Genomic DNA, 21889 nt, shown 5'->3' on the forward strand with positions numbered 1-21889 from the left:
ACAAAGTTACTTAGCTTTGCATTGCCTCTTCTTCAGTACTAAATTTTGCTTGGTGAAGAAGAAATCACCACTTTCAACTGCAGAGTCACGTTAGCAGCTGATTATTCTGCCTCCTTCATTTCAGGTTTCCGTGTGGTGCATCTTGTTTGGCTGTAAGGATGCATGAGGAATGCCATAAAAATATGAATTTGTTTTAAGCTGTAGATAATATAGATATAGATAAATAGATAGATAGATAGATAGATAGATAGATAGATAGATAGATAGATAGATAAACATAATAGCATTCATACTAAAGTTGCTGATGAAAACCTTAGAATGCTAAGCCATTAATTATCATATGTACATATTTGACAGAACCTGTATTTAAAGTAATCCCTAAATAAGCTTCTTTACTCTTTGTGTTATTGCTCATTTCAGGAAGCATTAAGACAATGGTCAGTTATAATATTTGTAATAGAAATAATAAGTGCAGTGACACATGACATGTAAATTATAGGTTTTTTAAATATAGAGCTTTATACACTTTACATATAGTTCCCATGCATCTCATTAGCTTATAATTAACGTTTATATAGTTTAACTTTTTTTAAAATATTGTTCACCTATGACTTAAATTAATAAAATCAAGACACTTTCAACAAAAGTTAATTTTGTAGCTTAATCAATCATAGCATATTATTTAGTTTTTGTAAAAATGGACATTGCCTTTCTTACTAGGTCATTTAAGTAGTCATTCCATCTGCAGTGCAGGAGAGGAACTTATTTTGCAACTGTAGATGTTTCCAATCTATATGCGTAAGAATAGTTTACCATATGGTGCTTAGCATGATTTGCATATTTTAGTCTTCATTAATTGCTTTTACTACTTTCACTGTTACTTGCTGTTACTTTCAATTCATCTTTCACTGCTACTTGATTATAATATTTAGTTTATTTTCACTGTATAGTGAGAAAAGAGAAAATACTCCCCTTTCTTTATACTCACTTTAGAATGCATTTAGGTTTCAAAAAATCGAAGATATAAGTAAATCTTGTAAAATTTCAAATTATTAAAAAAACAGTAATTTTCTAAAGAAGCATAAAGAGATGAGGAAATATTAGGAGGTAATAGTTATCCTGAAATACGAATACCTGGCAGACTGTTTTGGTAATACCACAGCCAGGAGTTCTTCTTTTGTTTTTCAGAAGACTGTCATTACAATTTCACAGAGAAAAATATATTTTACAATCAAGACAATACACTTTACACCAAGCAAAACGTAGAAGTATTAAGCCTCTTTCTTAATTCTATTAGGATTCTATTCAGGATAATACTAATACTAAAACTGCCTAATTATTGCCAATATCAACATCCCTGTGATCTTCATGAGAGGAGGAAAGCTGTGTAAGAAAGCACAGGCTCAAAAGCTGTTGGTGCAGACCATCAGCAGGTGCAGTCAGTGCTGTGTCTATATGCACACTAAGGAGTTGCAAGGAGATGGAAGGCTCTTAGTTGCTTTCAGTAGATGCTTTGCCACAGTTTGCTGAAATCCTGCATCCAAAAATACTCACCCGAAATTTGGAGCTGATTAGCAATTTAGAGAGTCACGTGCAAACTGTAGGCAAGCTTTCAAAGGCAAGGACAGCGTGATGTATTTATTATGCCTAGAAATTTTCCAGAAAAACTCTTAATACTCTGTATGTTGAAATTCTTGGAGCATATGGCACCAAGACTAAGGTTTGGCTTCTTCAGTCAAGGTCTGTTAATGTCAGATTTTTTTTTTAATATCAGTCTTGTTTCTTTATGCATGTTTATGTTTTTCTCTTTAGGTATAAATGCAAAGAATATATAAAGTTAATTTTGTAGTATGTGTACATATATATATATATATATATATATATATATATATGTCTATGTGTCTATGCACTGCTCTTCTAAGTTTCTCCTTAATGATTTCTCCTTAATAATAATTATTACCTGAAAAAAACATATTTGATAAAATGCTAACCTCTTATTTTAAGAATGATTAGTCTGGTTGCTTGTGTCTAGTACACATGCCTGTATTTTCTCATAAGTTTATTACTGTATTTGTACAGTTTCAAATACAAATATTCTCTTTCCTCTAAAGCTGTTTTAAAGCTGTGATTTTCAACTTTCATGTAATCTAGGTAATTCCAACTATTAAATTTCCATTTTGAAATTTATACATGCTTTGCTTTCGTAGAACATTTCTTTGTGCCAAAACAATTTGGTTATAAGACACAAGTGCACAAATGAAGAATGTAATGATTGCTATGATATATTGGACTTTATTTATTTATTTTCATTTGTCACAGCCGTAATGCTGAGGTGCATTCAAATAGATGCATGCTATTTATGTTGTAATGCATTAAAGAAATAGAAAAAAAAAATCTTTAAATTAGGGTGAAGAATACTCTTTATTTCAACTAGAATCTTACTTAAATATTTTATCTATAATTGGAAACTCTCTACATGGTACTCACAATGTTCTCTGTACATGACCCAACTATGAAAATATGTCTGTTCTCTATGGCAATAAAACTATCAGTAATTTCCTGGAGATAAAAAAAAATACATATGTATGCAATGTAAAAACTATTTTTGTATACCAAATAGAAATGCTTAATTCTAGATAAGATATGTTAAAATGATATTTCCTCAATATCTTGTAGAAGTAAGATACCATAATATGAAACAGATAAATTAAAGAGCTGGGTTACTTCTCTTATGTCATTAAAAAATACCAGCGAAGTCACATAATGAATTTTCTATTAACTGCCCTTACTCACGTTTTATCTATGTATTTTCATGTTCTATTTCTGAATTTAAAAGCAAAATGCTACTATTGGAATGAGAATTGATATACTGTAAATTTAATTGCATAATCACATTTATCTTTTATGGATCACTCTAAATTGCTCTAAATTGATACATAGTAGATAATCCATAAAGACAGAGATTATTTTAATGAACTGTAATGTTTGTCTTTCAGGTGCAGCAGCTGAATCATATGGATGAAGTATGTTATGAAAGTGTGCTGAAGCAAATAATGGCTGGACACCAGGTATTTAGTTTTTAGTTTCGTTTCCATTCAGAACATACATAAAGAAATCATCACGGTGATGTATTAGGAATTATTCTTCTATGATATGTCACTTCACAGGTAGCCTCTAACCCTACAAACACTTCATAGAAACAGCCTGCAAGGAAATGTAAGCTGACTAAATAGTGTTGGCTTCTAACAGAAGTGAACATTCCCTGTACTTTATATATCCATAAAGTAATTAATGTGTATTTATGTCACTTTTTCTAAAATTACAAGGCAAAGTAGGTCAGTACTTTAGAGACATTACAACAGGTGCACAAAAAAAATCAAAAATTAAGCGCTTAATTATTATTCTTAACCTTTCCTATATCTTTCAAATTCTAGTCTTTTGTGTTAGAGATGAGGGATGAGACTTATGCAGCGTTCAAGACATGGTGTGTAAGGGCTCAGCATAAGTAATTTGAAATATCCTAGGGTTTGTGTTTTGTTTTCTTTTTAAAGGAGTTAATCCTTCATTTTGCTTTACAATAGAGGTTTCTGCAGTCAGTTTTCAAGTCTGACGTTTCCCTCAACTAAGAATCTGGTCTGGAATTACTCCCACACAATGTCTCATTTTTGTTACAACTTTGCACGTAAAGCAGGTATAGCACCTCTTCAAGAACAAATGCTAGTGCTCTACGATGCCTGAAGAGGCTTTTCAGTAAATAACACATATATAAAAGAGGGAAGCTCTGTCCCGTACAGTCACACTAAGAATTGCACAATTTTTCCTTTTTACAAAAATATTCATTGTGTTTTTTGAATGATGAACAGTTGGTTTATGACTTGGGAAGCGAAAACATACTTCAGCAACAGCCTCCTAGTCCTCCTGCCCCCATTGCTATGCTTTAGCTCCATTCCTCCACTTATCTTCTCTTGTTGATATCAGTTATTGTTGTTGCATTCAGAAAACTTTCATGAAGATTACTTATGGAAATGCTGTTATTTTCCTGAGTGAAGACTGTTAATGAAATTTTTTTAGCAGTACCAAGGGAACTTTTGTTTGTTTTTTCCTCATTGTCAATTATGCACAAACATTACCAAACTCATAACACTGAAGTGCATTTAGTTTCTTATCTTCCATTTCTTTTTTGATTTTGTTTATTTTCACTTGCTGAAGTGGAAGTGGCAGTCTTTAAATCAGGAGTATCTAATTAATGTATCTTGCATTCCCAGCAGAGAGTCTGTATGCTCTTTTGGCATATTTAATGCATCTTTCTTCCCTCTTCTTTTCTTCACACTGAGGGGAAAAAGCAAACATATATGATTGTATTTAAAAAGATTCAAACACAGTAAGTTGTTCAATTCTAGTAGGAGATGGTTTTTTAGCTTTTCTTGAGAATAATTTTAGTTCCTGTGCTAGCAGCTGATGAGTGTTTTGTTTCAAGGCATGAACTAGAGTTTTAAGAGGTGAAGAGAACTGTAGTCTACTTAATGTTACAGTTTCAACAAAGGACACTGTTGCTGATCTCAGTTTCTCAATATTGTATTTGAAACCAACAGCCATAGAAGTGTAATTGTGGCCAAAGAGGAAGTGTGGTTTCCCTTGCTATATAAATGTTGATTTCAGAACACTTTGGTTAATTTGATTCATATGGTTGCGAATCTTCTTTGAAAGCGTTCATTCTGCTATGTTGTTGTTCTCATTTAGAACATCTAAATAGCAACCAGTTACACGGGACTTTTCTTTGGACTGTTTCGTTAATATTGGTATTGATATTTATTAAACAAAGTATTGTAACCTGAAATGTATTATATACAAGTACCAGTATACTTTGACAATGCAGAATCAAGCATATCAGCTCATTGTCTAATTATAATATGTAGTACTGTACCACATGAAAAATTGGAGTTTCCTTTTTAATAAGTGTACTGTGACAAATGATCTGTCTAATCATTTAACCAATTGCAGATTTTTAAAAAGTGGGGGGGAGAAAAAAGGGTCATGAAGATATATCTACATTGAAATGCCTGCCCTGTAGTGGAAGATTATTATGAGCAAATATGATTAATATTACACTAGAAAGGTTTTCTTCAGTGCCTTTTCACAATTTTAAGAATGCCCTTTGACTTTCTAAGTTTACAGAAACCCATTACCTTGTGTCCATGTTTGTCATAGGCTGTTATCATTGTACTCTGTTACCTTTCTTAGCTTGTGTTATCCAAAAAACTTATATTTATTGAAAATTATATATGTGTAAACTTCATAAGCTTTTTAATAAAGCGGCGGTTTCTTCCAAATATATTTCTTAAGAAGTTGTTTTCATCTCTTTCCCCCAAATACTTAAGAAAAAAATTCCATAGCTGTTGTGTATCTGTATGACATTCAGGACATGGTTGAGATTTTATATCTGTTCAGGCAATAATGTGTGACAGACACAGATCTCATTAGTAATGCTCCAGAGAGCCTAAAACCTCTCTTCTGTTTTATACTGAAATGCAAAAAAGAAATACCAGAAGCAGAGAAAAACACTTTCCCTCACTAAAGTTGCTTGAGTTAATGTAGATATTCCTGTGGCCGTCAAGCTTACACAATGTCGTATCTTTTAAGATTCTTGACCAGAGTCTTTGGAATGTCTTAATGAATTAAATTCAGCATTGTTTATCTACTGTTCCATTAAGTCATCCTCGAAGAATTTTACCATAGCAGAACTAAATAATTTACAGAATTCATGCTGATGTGTCACTGTCATATTGTAGGTTGCACTGTGAGGTTTGGCTACAGTTACATGTCCATGTGTTTTTGTTAGATATATGTGTATTTTCATTTTTAAGGCTAAGGTTGGTAGGAGTAGTTGCATTCTATAGGCATGTGTTTTGACAGATGGAGAAGCTTTTTAGGTTGATTTTTCAACATTCATCCTCTGCAAGACTTCAAGCTCTTCTTGGCTACTGGGAAATCAAGAATTGGTGTTTCAGTCTTTAATTTTGATCCATCTGCTCAAACTAATGAGATATTTCATTTGTAGGCTTCACTTTGAATTACCAAATGCAACTGAAACAATAACATATCTTATAGCACATTTCTTCTCTTGTTTAACTTGAGGAGGTTTGATAGATGGCTTGCCCTACAGACTTTTCTGGGGTTTTTGTTATAGAAACCTTCTGTCATGACTAAAGAAGATCAGAAAATGTCCCAAAGGTTTCCAAGTACTTTTTAAATCAGTGTGCTCATTTGGAAGGATTGCTAGCAATGTAGAAATCTATTGGAAATTTTCTCTGGCAGATCCTACCTCCTAAGACGGCTTTAATTGAGAACCTCTAGTGCTGCTTTTCTGGGACTGTCCTTCCGTGTTTGATATTAGTTGGTGAATATTTCCTTTCATGTCATACTTTGAATTTGCTATGTTCTGATACAATCTAAAAAGATGTAAGATCTTCCTGGACTAATTTGCACTTTCAGAGTTTTGTTTCTGCCTCTTTATAAACCAAAGATTCTTTAAATGAAGAAAGAAAAAAGTTGTGCACTATTTGTCAGAAAATATGATTCCATGCTCAGTTGCAGTTGGAGTATTTTTCTGACATTTCTTTTCCAGGATAGTCTTCAGTTGAAGACTAGGTGACTGAAAATTATCATTCCCTCAGTTTTATTACAGCTGGTTTTTTTCAGACAGTCACCAGTAGTGGGCCACATCAACCAAAAGAATCATTTCGGATACAAAGCTGAAAAAAAAATTAACGTCTTACAGCCCTGTGAGAAGGGCGTCTAATGGTGGCAACAAGTTCTGGAGTGCAAATAGCACCTTTCTGAGACAGCCTGTGGAGATCAGCAAAGACAGTGACTGAAGACTGCACATGTCAGCAGCATTTTTATAAGAAACTGAAACATTACATTTCTGCCCAGGTGTGTGTCGACACGGGCAGGCGGCCAGAACAACCACAAGGCCAGGGTGAAATGCAAAGCGTTAATTTTTTTCATTACCTTGCTAACTAGAGGACCCTGAAGCAGCACCTGGGTAGCAGAGACACACGAGGGGCAGCGCAGGCACTGCCAGGCTCAGCCCATCCTGATGGGCAGTGGGGCTGCTCTTAGCACCCATTTACCAGGGGCCCACACATTGCACCACCGTGCTGTGGTCTTCCTGTGCTTTTTATGATTCCTGAGCTTTGATCTCTCTCTCTCAGGACAGTGATCTCAGGCTTGTCCATGAGAGCGCCTTCAAGTCTCTGTGAACGCCTATGTTATCTCAACACAGATATTCTACTTCTCAAAACAGATGGAGAATAAACGTCAGTAGACATACTATATGGGATTTCCCATAATGTTAATCTCCAGACCTAGGCAATCCCAGCTGCAAGGTCACTTGAGCGAATCTGCCATCCTCCACACCGTTCTTCTGCTTTTAATCTTTTCCTTTCAATTTCCAGTTTAGGACAATGCATATCATACTGTATTTATCTTAACAATTTATGAGAATAACGTGACACCCTTGTCATTTTATGGTTTGAGAAATACCAGTATTTTTAGGAGTTTTGAGAAATAACATAGTATATTTAAGGTTTTGGTTATTGCTCTGAAACATATAATGTAAATTTTGATTTCATGTTAAATTCCTTTATCTAATATATTGAACTGCTGCTCTCTCTGTCACGGTTCAGTTGTTTAAGTTAGTATCCTAGGGAGTTAACTATTTTTCACTCTGACGCATAAATTCACACCCATTATATCTCCTGCTGTTACTGACCTTTTGCTGGTTTATCTCCTTAGCTCAGGTATCAGGAGATGATCTCACGTTTCTCTCATTGTTCCCATCACCTCTTAAATATTTTTGCTGTTATGAGTTTGTCAGAACCTTACTCTTTGCTTTCTTTTCTTTTTTTCTTTTTTTTTTTTTTTTTTCTTTTTTTTTTTTTTAATCTGAAAATCACTCAGGTAAAAAATCCCATAAATTTCTTGTTAGAATCAGTTAGAAGAGTTGTTGCTGAAGTCCTTCAAAGGAGGTTCTTCCTCAAACTGCAGTCATAAAAGTCTTCTTTTGCCGCTCTCCCCAGACTATGCACCCCTTTTGTTTTTCCATTTTCTTGTTATTTTTTTCTTATAAATTATTCTCTTTGATATTACTTACACCTTCTAAAGAAGTCCTTGTGTTTTCTTTGCCCTTGGTGTTGTTTCAGCAGGTCACTCACATTTCTTCTATGCACCTTTTTTTCCCTGTATGGCTTTTTTTGCTGACTTTCAAGATTCTGTTACTGGTCTTCCAGTCATGGTATCTGTTTCAGTCCTGGTTCCATATCCAGTGAACTTTGCTCTTTTGCCATTTTGTCTGTTTATGACATTTTTTAACTTGGAGTGCCTTTGTTATTCTGTTATCTTCTGAAACCCCTTTTCATTTTTAAGACAATAATTCCTGTTTTTCCCATTTCTTTCGAGAATTTTCTGTGCAAGTCTGACATGACAGTATCTTTTCTTTCGCTAGGTCTGGTACTCAGAGAAACTCTAGGAATTGAACTTGACAATTCATGACTGTCTTCCAGCTCAGCTTATTCTGTGACTCCTTAGAAGTTCCTTTTCTCACTGAGCTTGGTGTTTTCAGTTCATAGCAAAAACTGGCTGTCCTATGGAAGTTCTGACACTTTTCTGTGGTTCACATTGCCCTTGCTGTTTATGGTTCAAGGTGTCAGTACATAAATACTGAGGAGACATCATGGCTTTATAAGAAGTGGTTTCACTATGCAAGGAACAGCTTTTCTAGTGACCTAAGATGCCAAGTTGCCTGTTGCAAAGAACTTGGATTTTTGAAATGCTGTATGGTATTGAAAGCCTCAACACAACATCAAAAAAGGAATGCAGTAGTAGTAATTGTACAAAATTAGCACCAACTCCACTTAACTGAAGTTAATAACTGCAAACCAGTAGAGGTACAACAACCCTTTGTTGAATTAACATGTTAGGAATCTCACTACTGACATGAAAAATGTGGATGAAAAGTAACAATGAACAGCTTTATACAAACGATCTGTTCTTGTTGATGCACTGCAAGTGGTGATCTCAAGCTGTCCATTTTGTGCTTATTTCAGTTCAGTTCTTTTAACCTTTTGAAGAAAATGCTTTTCAAGTACATTCTTAGTTTTTGAGCTTTTACTCTTCTCATTTGAGCTAGTTTTTTAAGTTTGACTGGATTGTGTTTTCTTCTGCTTTTGCAGTGTCGTCTCAACTGCATCTGATTTACCTGTCACAAGCTTTTAACTTCTATTTTTTAAAATTAAATGAATGTGCAAAATAGAGCCGTGAATAGTTGTAACATTTTTAATTAATCTATGCATTGGGTGGTTACTGTGCAGTTTTCTGGAAAACAAAATTGCTTTATTAATTAGAATTTATGTTCTTAATTAAAATGTTGTCTTACACTACTGGTACACATTTAGGTCATTAGAAATAATTTCGAGGTGCAATACATTTTTTAAAAAATTCGGAATAATTTCCAAGTGTCACTTTCCACAGATTTCTAATACCTCACTCTTTCAAATTGGGGGGGAGGGGGGGACGTTTGTCTAAGATCAGAAACAAACTGTACTTAAACTTATATAGTCAGAATTGGTTCTGTGATGCATACTTCACATAAAACATTCACTTTGTCTGTAATTGTTCTCTATGTACAATAATTGACTTGAACTTTGCAGTACTAAGAAGCGTCATCTTGTTTTTCTCAGCTATCTTAACTAAAAAAGAAACAGCAGTTAATTTAAATCTATTACATTAAATTGTCAGCAGTGAATTTGACAGGTATTAATTTCATCTGTAAAAATGATGGATTAAATTTCTTTATTATCAGTTTTCCAGCTGTTATTTGGCTGCAGAAGCCGTGTGAAGATAAAAGTTTAATAAGCTTAGTTACTGGAGCTGTTGACAATGCTTTTATAGCCATGTCTTGAGATAAGATTTAATAAAACAGTATTTTCTTCAGAGGTCTCTCTGGGACTTAGTACCTTGAGAATTAAGCTTGTCCTAGTATTTTTTTCCTGGGTGAAATAATGTTTATAGCATGCTTTGGACAAATAAGTCTGAGAAGTTATTAACATGTATTCTTCATCTAGATTGGGGTTTTTTTTCCTAGATTTTCATTTTAGAGCTTAAAGAGTTTATTTCAACCTGAGTTTTTGTACTTCTGTGTCTGTACAGATTGTTTCTCTTTCATCATCTGGTGTCGCTTATTTGCATATATATGTGTATATATTGCTTCCACATTTATATCTGTGTGCACGTATGAATAAAAATACACAAATACAGATGGTAAAGTGACCCGGCAGGATAACTGAATTATGACTGATGATTTTAAGCGCTATTTCTCTGTCAGCTGATTAAATGAATAATTGAGGTTTTGAATCGTTTTGCCGTTTTTGCACAATTAGGACCCATTCCTATGTGTGGTTTCTTTAACAAAATCACAGAATAATTCAGTGATGGTGCACTATTTTTATGTTCTGCCTCTTCATCATTTATTTATGCTCTTTATTTCCACAATGACTGCCTTTTCAACTTTAAGGATATAATAGTTAATATAATCTTATGTCTGTATAAATGAAATTTTGTTTCTTACTTTAATTGAAAATAGTATATTGATGTGCTGTGCACTTCAAAAAGTGTTTTATACCAGATGTTTCATATTATTGTCAAATGATATGTATGTACTATTTTCCTCTATATTTTCTGGTCAAATTCGTTTGACTTTTGATATACACCTTGTCAGCTGCCTTTATGAACAGCTGAGGAAATTGCTTGAAATGGATGCCATAACAAGTTATGTGTATAAAGCCCCATAATTCTTCAATTAGGGAGCCTTCTAAATTTTTGTGTGCAATGTTTCTATGCACTTTCCTAATTTTTGCATATATGCTTGTATTTATGTAGTAGTTTGTCTGTATATGTGTACTCAGGTGTTCACAATGAATTTATGTAGACCAGAAACACCAATTTAATATCTTCTCATTAATTATGAGTACATGAGATGTTCAGTTTATGTCTGCAGTCTTGCACAGCTACACAGTGTCATCAGTATTGGTAATTACAGCTGTTTAAGGTAGCAAGTGCTACTATTTAGAATTATTCTTCTTCTCATATTGTGAATTTGCATTGGATCGTTAAAATGAAAAAGAAAATCAAATTTAATTCCAGATGAGCAACTTCTCATAGCCTAAAATTTTATTTAAATGAAGTAATAGGTAGATATATGTTTACATCCTGAGCCAAATGGCCTCTTCTGGATGACCTAAGTGTTAACTTGCATATTTACTGCTTGCAGGTGTGGCAAAGGAAGCTTCACCAGTCTTGCAGGCATATATGATGAGTTTTAGTAGCTGTGTTAAAAGCTGTTTTTCAGATATGACACTGCAGACCATTAGCAGTCTAGAAGACTGTGGAAAGTCTGTGGATTTCTGTCAGCCCTATATAATTTTTCAGTAAGAATTCAATGATAAGGTTAAATGGTACTCCAAAAGATATGTTAAGCACTGTCAGTGTTTCAAAGCTTTTGAAAGTTCTTGCCCTGTACCTCTGAAAGGAATGGATCTGTGTGCTTAATTTATCATGATAATATCAACTATATAAATAAACTACCTGATTTTAGTCGAAACATCTGTAAATCATTCCTGAGGCAGCTACTGTCCACCAAGACCTTATGCCTGTCACAGACTCTTAACAGGTGTCACCTGGGACAATGGTAGTCATTGGTGGGTTTCAATTAGAAATACACAGAAACATGGGTTACTGTAGAAAATAAGGTATTTTGAGGAATCCATGAGGATGGAAAATGAATTTTCACTAAGATACATCACGAAATTCCTTTTGACTTTATACGTCTAATTGCTTTCCAAGACTATGAAGATTCTCATTTAGGTAATTCTGTGATGCTGAGAGTTTTCTTTGTGGCTACTGAAAAGGTGATTCCAGTTTATATTACATTTGGATAATTGCATGCCTTTTAATCATGAGGTACTTATGATGCTCTTATTTAGGCTAGGATATTTTGAGAAAGACTAGGTATGTAGCATGTGGGTTTAGGAGGGAGAGTTTTAGAGTTCTAGCAGAGTTTACTACCATTAGCAATAAAGTATAATTTAAGTTCTTCATTATTTAATAAGTTTCATGTTAAAAACACTGCTTGTCCTTGAAAACAGTTCTTTATTTTTCTGATGATACAGAAAGCATGTTGATTAGGAGTGAAAATCTGGATAAAGGTCTGTCTTTAAATCAGTACTGATAAAAAATAAATTAGAAATCATGACTGTTCTTTTAATTGTTTAGTTAGGTTTATGTTACTGAAACCAGAAGATAGAGAGATTGATGTGGCAACTTTCTTAATCTTCTTTTGCTTAAGTAACAGGAATAAAAATAAAGATTTCCCCAGTATCTTCTATGTTCCTTTCCTTTATTAAAGCTGAATAGAATCTGCTTATCGCTACTGACTCCTAGGTCATTTTGCGTATTATAAATGTTATACATGATATAACCATTCTACAAATAGACTTGAAAACATAAGAAGAGACATGGTGAATGTGACAACTCTTAATCTACAGTGATATTTGTTGAATATATAATTTAATATACCATAGAAAAATATTTTATTATACAAAGTCAAAATAGTTAGTGTCAAAACAGGACAAAGGGAAATGCTTGAAGCAAATTATTGCATGATCTTGTTTTTCTAAAAAAAGATACAGTGAAAAGCTGCTTATAATTTTGAATAATAATTGTCATTCAAGTCCATTGGCATCTGCAAAAATGCAATTGTTAACTGCCTAATGACATATATTTGCATAGTAATAGACTAGCTATTCTTGCTTAATTTTCTATACAAGAATAGTTATTGCTATTGCTATTTCTATCCTGTCAATTAAAATTCAGAATAATTTCTACTACCTGTAGAAGTCAGTAAAGTATTGTTTGTTTGTCTTATTTTTAATTTGCCCTCTGCTTTAATTTTCACTCAATTCATTTTTCCTCTGCAATTTGTAAGATATTTGGCTAATGCTACAAACGGAAGATAGCACAGATCCTATTATAGTGTCCTGAAACAGGTTTTCTCTAGTGGAAAATGTATATCTGTCGTATTAAGGCAGAGTCATGAAGTTTCATGTGGGCAAGTACTTTTCACTCGAAGCATCCTCCCATAAGTGCTGCTGCATGAACACTGACTGTTATTCAGTGTAAAGGTCATATGTCATGGAAGTCTCCTGTTTTAATGCTAGAGGCTCAGTGTCACTTAAAGTCCATAACTCTTTTATCCATAGCTTTGAATGGCAATGACACCAAACCCCTATATCCTTCCATTTTACACAGTGGCAGAGGACACAATGTCACATTTTACATGGGCATAACTGAGTGCCTCTCTGAAATCTGCACCCCTAATTACTGAGCTAAGATGGTATTAAGATCAGAGATGTGATGTGATGCCTCACATGACTGAGTGCTGCAATGGGTGGAAACAGAATCTTGAGCAAGGTCAAGGTTAGGGCAGCAAGAAACTTGGTTGAGAACAGCAGGGATACCTGGAGCTCTACCTAGGGACGGATGAGGAGCCAGCTGAGAGTTTAGGAGGGGGATTAGCCAGTAGATCGACATAAACAATGTCGTTGTGGGATTTTGCTAGACACCGGTCAGGAATAAAGTAAATGTGGCCTTCTTCAGACAACTGGAAGAAGCCTCATGTTTGTAGTCCCTGGTCTTCCAGGCAGGCTTTACCCCCACAATATCTGCTGGAGAGACAACACAGCAGAGGAGAATCAATCCAGTGTTTCTGGAGTGCATTGATGACAGTTTCCCAGCACAGATGATTGAGGAGCTGATGAAGGTTGACGTTGTGCTGTACCTTGTACTTGCAAAAAGGGAAAGACAGGTTGGGGATCTGAATTCTGGGAAATGTTTTGGCTGCAGTGACCATGAGATGGTGGAGTTCAAGGTTCTAATGGAGGGAACAAGGCAAAAAGCTGCACTGTCCTGAACTGCACAAGAACACTTTGTCCTTCTCAGAAATCTTGGAAGAATGCTGTGAAAGGTAGTCTGGAAGACGTGTGGGATTTTCAGGAATCAGATCTTTCAAGCTCAAGGGCAATCTATCCTGATGAGCAGGAAATCAAGCAAAATGGCCCAAGGCAAGTGTGGATAAGAAGGAAACTCCTGGCAAACATGATAAGGGTAGAGGAGGGACAGAAGACCCAGGAGTAATATAAAGCCACTGTCCAAGCATGTAGAAATAGGATTAGGAAAGCCAAACTCTGTCTGAAGGTGAATCTGGCAAAGTGTGTAAAAAACAGTAAGAAGGGCTTCCACAAGTACAGCAGCAGCAGGAAGGCAGCTAAATTATGGCTCTTTACTGAATGGGGCAACAAACTTTGTGACATAAGACATCTGCAACACTGAGCTATTCAATGTCCTCTTTGCTTTGGTCTTGCTAGTAAGATTTACCTAGGAATCCCAGAGTCCTGAGGAAAATGGGAACGATCATAACAAGGACTTATCCTTAGTCCTACCCTTACTGTAAGAGAAATGAAAATTAAGAATAAGAAATATAGTATTTCAGAATTCATGTAATAAGCCATTTTTAATGGATAGATTTAGAACACACAAGGCAAAATGAAGGAAGGCCCAATAGGAATAAAATAAAGAATTTCCAATATAAGGTCCCTACCAGAACCCTTTACATAGTTTCATGAGTGGCATGGAGATGACTTGGGAGATGTTTAAGTTGAATATTAGAAAAAGGATTTTCACCCATAGGGTGTTTGGGCATTGGAACAGGCTCCCCAGGGAAGAGGTCACAGCACCAGCCTGACAGAGCTCAAGAAGTGTTTGGACAATGCTCTCAGGCACATGGTGGGATTCTTGGGATTGTCCTGTGCACAACCGGGAGTAATCCTTGATAATCCTTGTAGTTCTCTTCCAAGATCAAAAGATTCTGTGATTCATAAGCAATAAAAAATTAGATGGGACTGTACAATAAAACATTCACTAGGGTAGTCACATTTTAAGTAAATATACATTTCCACAATAAAAGAAATACAGAGATTGAAATTACAGGGCATGTGTCTTTAAAAAGGAGTATTATTGCAAATAAATAAATGAGCAAGTGCACATTTCAGTAGTAAAAATATCTGCACAATGGAGTTATTACCCCTTAAAATCCAGTATGTCAAAATAGAAAGATAGTTAGATAAATAGTGAGGTTAAATTGATTTTTTTAAATGAGATTATATAGAGTGTTTTGAAAAATCCCAGGTTTTGTTTAAACAAGGATGATCCGAAGTAATTTATTTGAGTGATTAAATCAAAATTTAGAGAGTGATTAATGGTAATCTTTCAAGAGTTTAAAATATATTACCTTACTGTTTTGATTAGCTGATGAAACATTATATATTACTTTGTTATTGCTTAGTATTTTCTGTTAAAATATTGTATGGTATTGTGCAGCTTTGCTCTTCAGCACAGTTTCCTAAATATTTCTCTTGAATGTACAGATGTTTTAATGGTGAGTGTTGCTGAAATTTTGTAGTGCATTTTTGACTTCTCAACCTTGAATGAAAATTCATGTATTCTAATCCACGTTATTTAATGTTATGAGATGAGTAAATGCAGTCTGCTTTTAAATTGTGGAGAATTTTTTGTAGAAAATGAAGGATATAAAAAATGTCTCATTAGCACTAGTTTGTAGGCAGCTTAGTAATTTTTCAGTTTTCTGTAGTAAAAGATCTTAGTACACATGCAAATTATATCAATATTTCTTTTAAATACAAGATGTACTAACATTAATTAAAATAATTAGAAAGTAAATTCAAATTCCCTTGTTGCCTTAGTAAGTGACAGCCTGTTCAGCTTTTTCTATTCCCATGATGTTGTTTAATATGAGGAAAGATTTAATATGCAAAATACAAAAATCTGCTAAAGCAAAAAATAAGATTTCTATGTTAAACTTTTTAAGCTTTAGTATAGGTCAACTTATGAAATTTCTTGTTTATTGCTGTTCTTTTAGTTACTGGTTCTTGATAGTTCTTCATGACTTGCCAGATTTGGTGAGAGCAATGGGAAATCACATTTATACGCTGCTATGCTATCAGTTAGATCTGGTAATCTAAGATATCCTGATTTAGCATCATTTTTGATCAAGAGCCATTAGTGAGCTGTGTGTATTTTTTTTCATGTATACATGATGTGTACATGATGTATACCTGGATGTAATATACTTTTTATTCTGTAAATGTTGGACACTGCAATGTTGAACTGTATCTTGGCAGTTAGGGAGAAATCACAGCATGAGAGAAAAACAGTTTTATTACTCTTTAGAATTAGGCTACATGTTAGTGAGTTTTACTTAGTATGTAATGTGAGTCCATTTAATGATATGGAGGGAGATGCTTTCAACATAAATAGATACCATTAGTAGTCCTTGGGGGAAAGTGTTGAAACCTTATTAGGAATTGAATTTTGTAAAATATTTGGAGGAGTTTTCATGCTAACCTTAAGGGAGAAGATGTTTGGACAGATTAATCTGTTGATCAATATCCCTAACTGTTAATTTTCAGTAGAAGCAATCCCAGGATCAAGAACCACATAAAAGAACATGTTTTAAGGATTTAGCTGTGTGAAGCCAAACAGTGTCTTGAGGCTAAAATATAGATGCTTGTTTCTTTACCACATAATTGATACCAACATTGAATTAAATAAATTCATTCTTTCATCTTAGGTTCTTTGAAAGGTATGATGCAAAGTGGGTGGCAAAACCTAGGCCTTCTCTCATCGAGGAGAGGTGTTCAGTAAGAGAATTGCTGAACTCAAGCATTCAAGTGACCAGCACTTTTAATAAGAATATGGCAAGATTACTGAGAGTCAGCATGTTTCCCCTGAAAAATGATTTTAAGGCTATCATAGAGAATAGCAATCTGAGATTTATATTTTCTGGTAGCAAAAATTAATCCAAGCATCTCTGCTGTCCAAGGCAGAAGAAATGTATTTCAAAGTACTTCAAGTACCTGATTATACATTTTTAGCAATAATAGCACACTTATCTGTGCTTTGGTGATGCACTAACATGTTTCATAAAGATTAAAACCTGGAATATGAAACTCTTTGGAATATGCGAGCAGCTCCTGCTGTGAATTTTAAATAAATTTTTTCAGTGAAAAGGTTTGATCTGTTTTATACTTTGCAAAAATTCTGAGGTAATCTAGCTAGAGACATTTGTTTTCTCCTTTCTTGTGTATTTTTTATTATTTAAAAAGCTTTGGTTTCAGGAGAGCATCAGCAGACGCTTTCAGCACTGGGGCTATACACACCAGAGCTGTCTTTGAACTGTAAAGTACAGATCTAATTACACAGCTTGTAACTGTGGAACTGCTTCTCTCTATTCTAAATTACTTTTCCTAAGTTATTTGCATAATGTAATGCACAGAGATTTTGCCACTGAAATAAAATATTCTGTGACACAGTTAGGACAGGCTAAATTAACCCTCCTAAGACTATATTGGTGTCTTTCAGTATATTTGATAAATGTTTACTGACTTCATTGGGGAAAAAACATCCAACAAGGTGTTATATGTCAATTTTTAGCTAGGGCTGGTTCTTTAAAAACATGTGGTGATGTACACAGATTACAAGAGTTACAGAGATTGTTGTCTGTCTGAGGAGTTCTTTTTTTTTTTGGTCAACGATTTTGCAGTCACTTTAAATTTTTTTTAGGTGTTGATATGTAATTATTTAATACATAAAAGTCAATTAATTCCGGTGTGAATTATTACTTTTAAAACAGTGGCAGATACATATCAAAGAAAATTGCTGTGCATCTGAAAATTAGGTGTCTATAAGAACTGTAGTAAGGCTTCTGGGTGGAGGACAGTTACACAATGATTGTTTGTTACTGTCTGCATACTAAGGTCTTAGGTCTTTCCAAATGAATGATTGCTGTGATGTCAGATGTTGTCATACATGTAGGCAGAAGCTTTAGAAATCGTAACTGAAGTTTTATCAAGCCTGTATCAAGCCTCTGCTAACTAAAAGCAAAAATATATGCTTTTTCTTATTTATACTTAATGAATTTATTGAAATTTATTGAGTATAACAGGCAGAATAGAAAGGGAACTCAAAGCATTAAATGCAATGCAGTCCCCATCCATCTGTCCCATCCCAGTTCTTGAAGCGTGTATAGTGATATGAGTCAGAGTGCCTCTATCAAAGTTTCTAAAGCTCACAGGTTTGTTTCTAGACATGTATTATTGCAGGCAGTAATCAGAAAGGACTATTTTAGTAGTTTTTAGGTAAAAGACTCCAACTCTTTTTTGAGATCTCTTGACAATCCTAACAACATTAGCAAAAAGTAGAAACATTTCTCTCAAACACTTTGATTTGTGTTTTCATGGCTTTTGAATATTTTATTAGTGGTCCTGCTGTGAACAGTGGTAATATTCTTGTGGGCTTTTAACTGTGAGCATTGCACACAGTTTGGTTGGTTGTTCTTTTCTCACATAGCCAAGTTGTAGCATCAATATGTTTATCAGCCCATTATTTGTTTCCAGGTCATTTAGGATGTGTCAAATAACACAACTCTTTACATCAATGTTAATCTCAGTACTTTGTGAAGATGAACCATTTATGGCCAACAATTGTTCCCTATTTTTAAAGACTTAAGAATTTTTAAAAATTACAACCTTCTCAAAAGCTCTTTCAAAATATTAAATACAATGTAGGCAGGATCATCCTTTAATTGCCCTTGAGTGGCATTAGTTTTCATCAGTATGCCATGTATTACAGTTTTTGTCATTACCATAGGGAATATTTTGTAATTAAAGTGTTTTCATTATTTGATGAAACCTTATTTTTGTTATAATTATTTCTCATTGGCCCTGTTTCTTTCTGTCTAAAGGTGATGGTGTTTGTTCATGCTAGAAATGCTACAGTACGAACTGCTATGGCTCTTCGAGAAAAAGCAAAAAACAATGGTCATATTTGTCACTTCTTGTCACCCCAAGGATCAGAATATGGACAAGCTGAAAAACAGGTAAGTGAATGATTTACATTAGTAGTCTTTTCAGTCTTGGAATTGATATTTTTTACAAGACAATCCAACATGGAAATAGATGCAGCATTTTTGAGCTTCTGGGAAAATTTTGCTTTGAAAAGTTATGTGAAGTTGCTGAATTGAATGGGAGAACTGAAGGAGTAAAGGAAGAGCAAAGTCCCATTATTTTCAGTTTGTTAAGATAAAGCTGATAATTGTTGTGTTTTATGCCACTTGTGCTACTTGACAGTAACCTTCATGTTTGCAGCTCGGGAAGTCCCTAAACCACCAGTATCAAGGAATATCTGCTGCCAGTATATCTGCTGAAAAAATAGTTCCGTAACAATTCTTAATTCTGTGCTGTGTGTGCCATTTATATTTGGTGATGTCAACTCACGTCTAAAGATTAGAGTTAGCAGTGTCTTTTTAACACCCCTTGAAAAAGAAAGTTCTTTCTCTTTCCACAATTGATTTCTCCTCATGAACATAGAGATATTTACTGTAAAAGTTTTAATACATATGTGAGATACCTTCTTGCCCAGGCAAATATGTTGATAAACTCTTCAGTATTTTGGACCTGCGAATTAGAATCTTCTCAGGGTTTTAGGTTCTTCTGTCTGTCATTAGTTGTAATTATATGTTACTTTATTATATACCTGTTGGAATGCATTAATTGTGTTATGTTTATCGGATCTGTATCGTGCGTTGTCCTTACTCAGATGGAACCTAACTCTTCCCCTCCCACTTCTCCCTGATTGGGTGATGTCTTGTCCCTGCCTCTGGGCCCTGACCCCTGGGGAAGAAGGCCCCGACAGGGGGGTGGCGAGGTCTCTCTGGCACCGACAAGTCATTGGGGCGGCTCCAGCCAAGCCGGGCAGGACTTGAGAATAAAAGCTGTAATATCCCACTGTGCTGGCTTGAAGGCAAAACCAGCGAGAGACTTCAAGTCAGAAAAAAAACAATTTAATAGGAGAGGAAAAAAAGACCAAAATAAAATAAAACACATGCAATGGTACAAAAGATCACTGACAGAGTCAGAATACAACCTGAAACCGTGATGGTGGCAGTCCAGATGAAGTGGTCTTGTTGAAGCAGTGTTCTTGCAGAAAAGGTCTGGTAGCTCTTGTCCTCTGGGAATCCAGTGGGTAAGGCTGCCTGTGCTGTCCCAAGGCCCAGATTATATCCAGGTGGGAATGCTTGGCTCCTCCCCCTGGGCGGAGCATCTCACAATGGACTGATATCATTTTATCAGTTTTGCAATGGGTCCTTGATTGCCTATTAAACAGAGATAGCTCCTGGGGAGAGTTATCTATGAGTCATGCAGGACGGCATTGATGGGCCATTAACAGAAGATAGTCTGGAGGGAGGGGGCACGGGAAACAGTGGTGCACAACAACATTTCATGTAGATGGTGATAGAATACATACTTTGGGCACATTTTACATTGTAACCTAGGACACCCACCCGAAGCCAGAGAGCAGACTCTTTTACTTTTGCCATCGGTGGTCGTCTAATCTTGTGGGGTAATACTACATATACATCTGAAGAGAATATGAAAAGATTCATACAGTCTTAGTAATTATGAATAGAGCATAGATGTTATAGTGGGTAGAATCAGATTCCTGAAACCTACAGAAATCAGGATAAATTATGTACTTTTTGGCAAGATGCTTATGACAGCTATAATAAATACTTTTAAACTATGCTTTTATAAGTTGATGTCATTATATTTAATAAAATAGCATAGTTAAAAGCCCCTATTTTTCTAGTAGATACTAGTATCTACTGCATTATAAAAATAACATCAAACATGAACTTGGAGACTCCATGTTTCTACTATGACACTGATTAATACTGAACTTTATTTCATTAGATTTCTTAGAACAAAATCTTAAACTCTTCATTTATTAAAAATAATGTTAGTTTTGAAAAGTAATAATACAAGGAAAAAATAAGTTATTGAAAATACTTGTGCTTATTTAGTCAAAATTATTGCTAAAGAAATTAAGAAAAATTTTATGCTTATTTCAGCAGTGCATATTTTGAGATGTCTGTCAAAGAAGTATTCATCTAACTCACTGCATATGTCAGTGAAAATAGCTCCTGTATCTTTAGTTTTACTTTTCATATAATTGATAAAATTAGATTAATTCATTAGAAACCATATTCCTGTGTCGATACTGTCAAATACACAAAACTATCACAGAGAAAAGCCCTAAACCCATTTGGAATATGTGTAATATGAATGTCTTTTGATGTGCTATAATGCTTATTACTTGTGGATATAGCTGTAGATTTCATCTCTGAGACAATGCATCATGTGCGCCGTACCGGAAAGCACACAAAGGGAAGTGGAGGAGAGGGAGTTCTGTTCTCTGTCAGGTTGATCTTTGGCTGTGCAGAGCCCCACAGTGAAACTAGACATGTGCAGCTCCTGTCTGGTTCAAGGTTACAGCAGGAAGAAGGGGACAGAGAGGTTCTTGTTGAGATCTGTTGACTATCTGTCCAAGTAGACATAGTGGTTATGTAGAATAGTGGATACTTGTAGAAGAGAATGCAGGTGACCTTGCCCTTTTTAAGTAACAGCTGTGTTAATTACCCAATACAGCCCCTGATGAATCACAGCTATATCCAGTAAAGATAAGTTTGATAAAAGGCAGTGGGCTAGGTGGTGAAGAGAAATCATGAAGGAGAAAGTTCATTAAAGAAGAGGAACCTTGAGGAAGAAAACACAAGATCATAAAGAAGAAAGATCCTAGAGAGAGAGAATCACTGCTGTGAAATCAGTCTGGGTCTGCAGTTACAGCCTGTTGTTGGAAC

The 21889-nt window shown here is 34.8% G+C and overlaps 1 protein-coding gene across 4 annotated transcripts in view; it reads left to right on the plus strand.

Annotated features, from left to right (window-relative positions):
- ASCC3 (activating signal cointegrator 1 complex subunit 3) overlaps window positions 1–21889 on the plus strand; it is a 254871-nt gene that overhangs the window by 106317 nt on the left and 126665 nt on the right. For all 4 annotated transcript variants that reach the window (XM_040058833.2, XM_040058830.2, XM_040058831.2 and 1 more), the window contains exons 13-14: window positions 2997–3068; window positions 18935–19069. In XM_040058833.2, coding sequence (XP_039914767.1) covers window positions 2997–3068; window positions 18935–19069 — 207 coding nt within the window. The remainder of the gene's footprint in view (window positions 1–2996; window positions 3069–18934; window positions 19070–21889) is intronic.

Source organism: Hirundo rustica, chromosome 3, assembly GCF_015227805.2.
Source record: "Hirundo rustica isolate bHirRus1 chromosome 3, bHirRus1.pri.v3, whole genome shotgun sequence".
In the NCBI taxonomy this organism is placed as follows: Eukaryota; Metazoa; Chordata; class Aves; order Passeriformes; family Hirundinidae; genus Hirundo; species Hirundo rustica.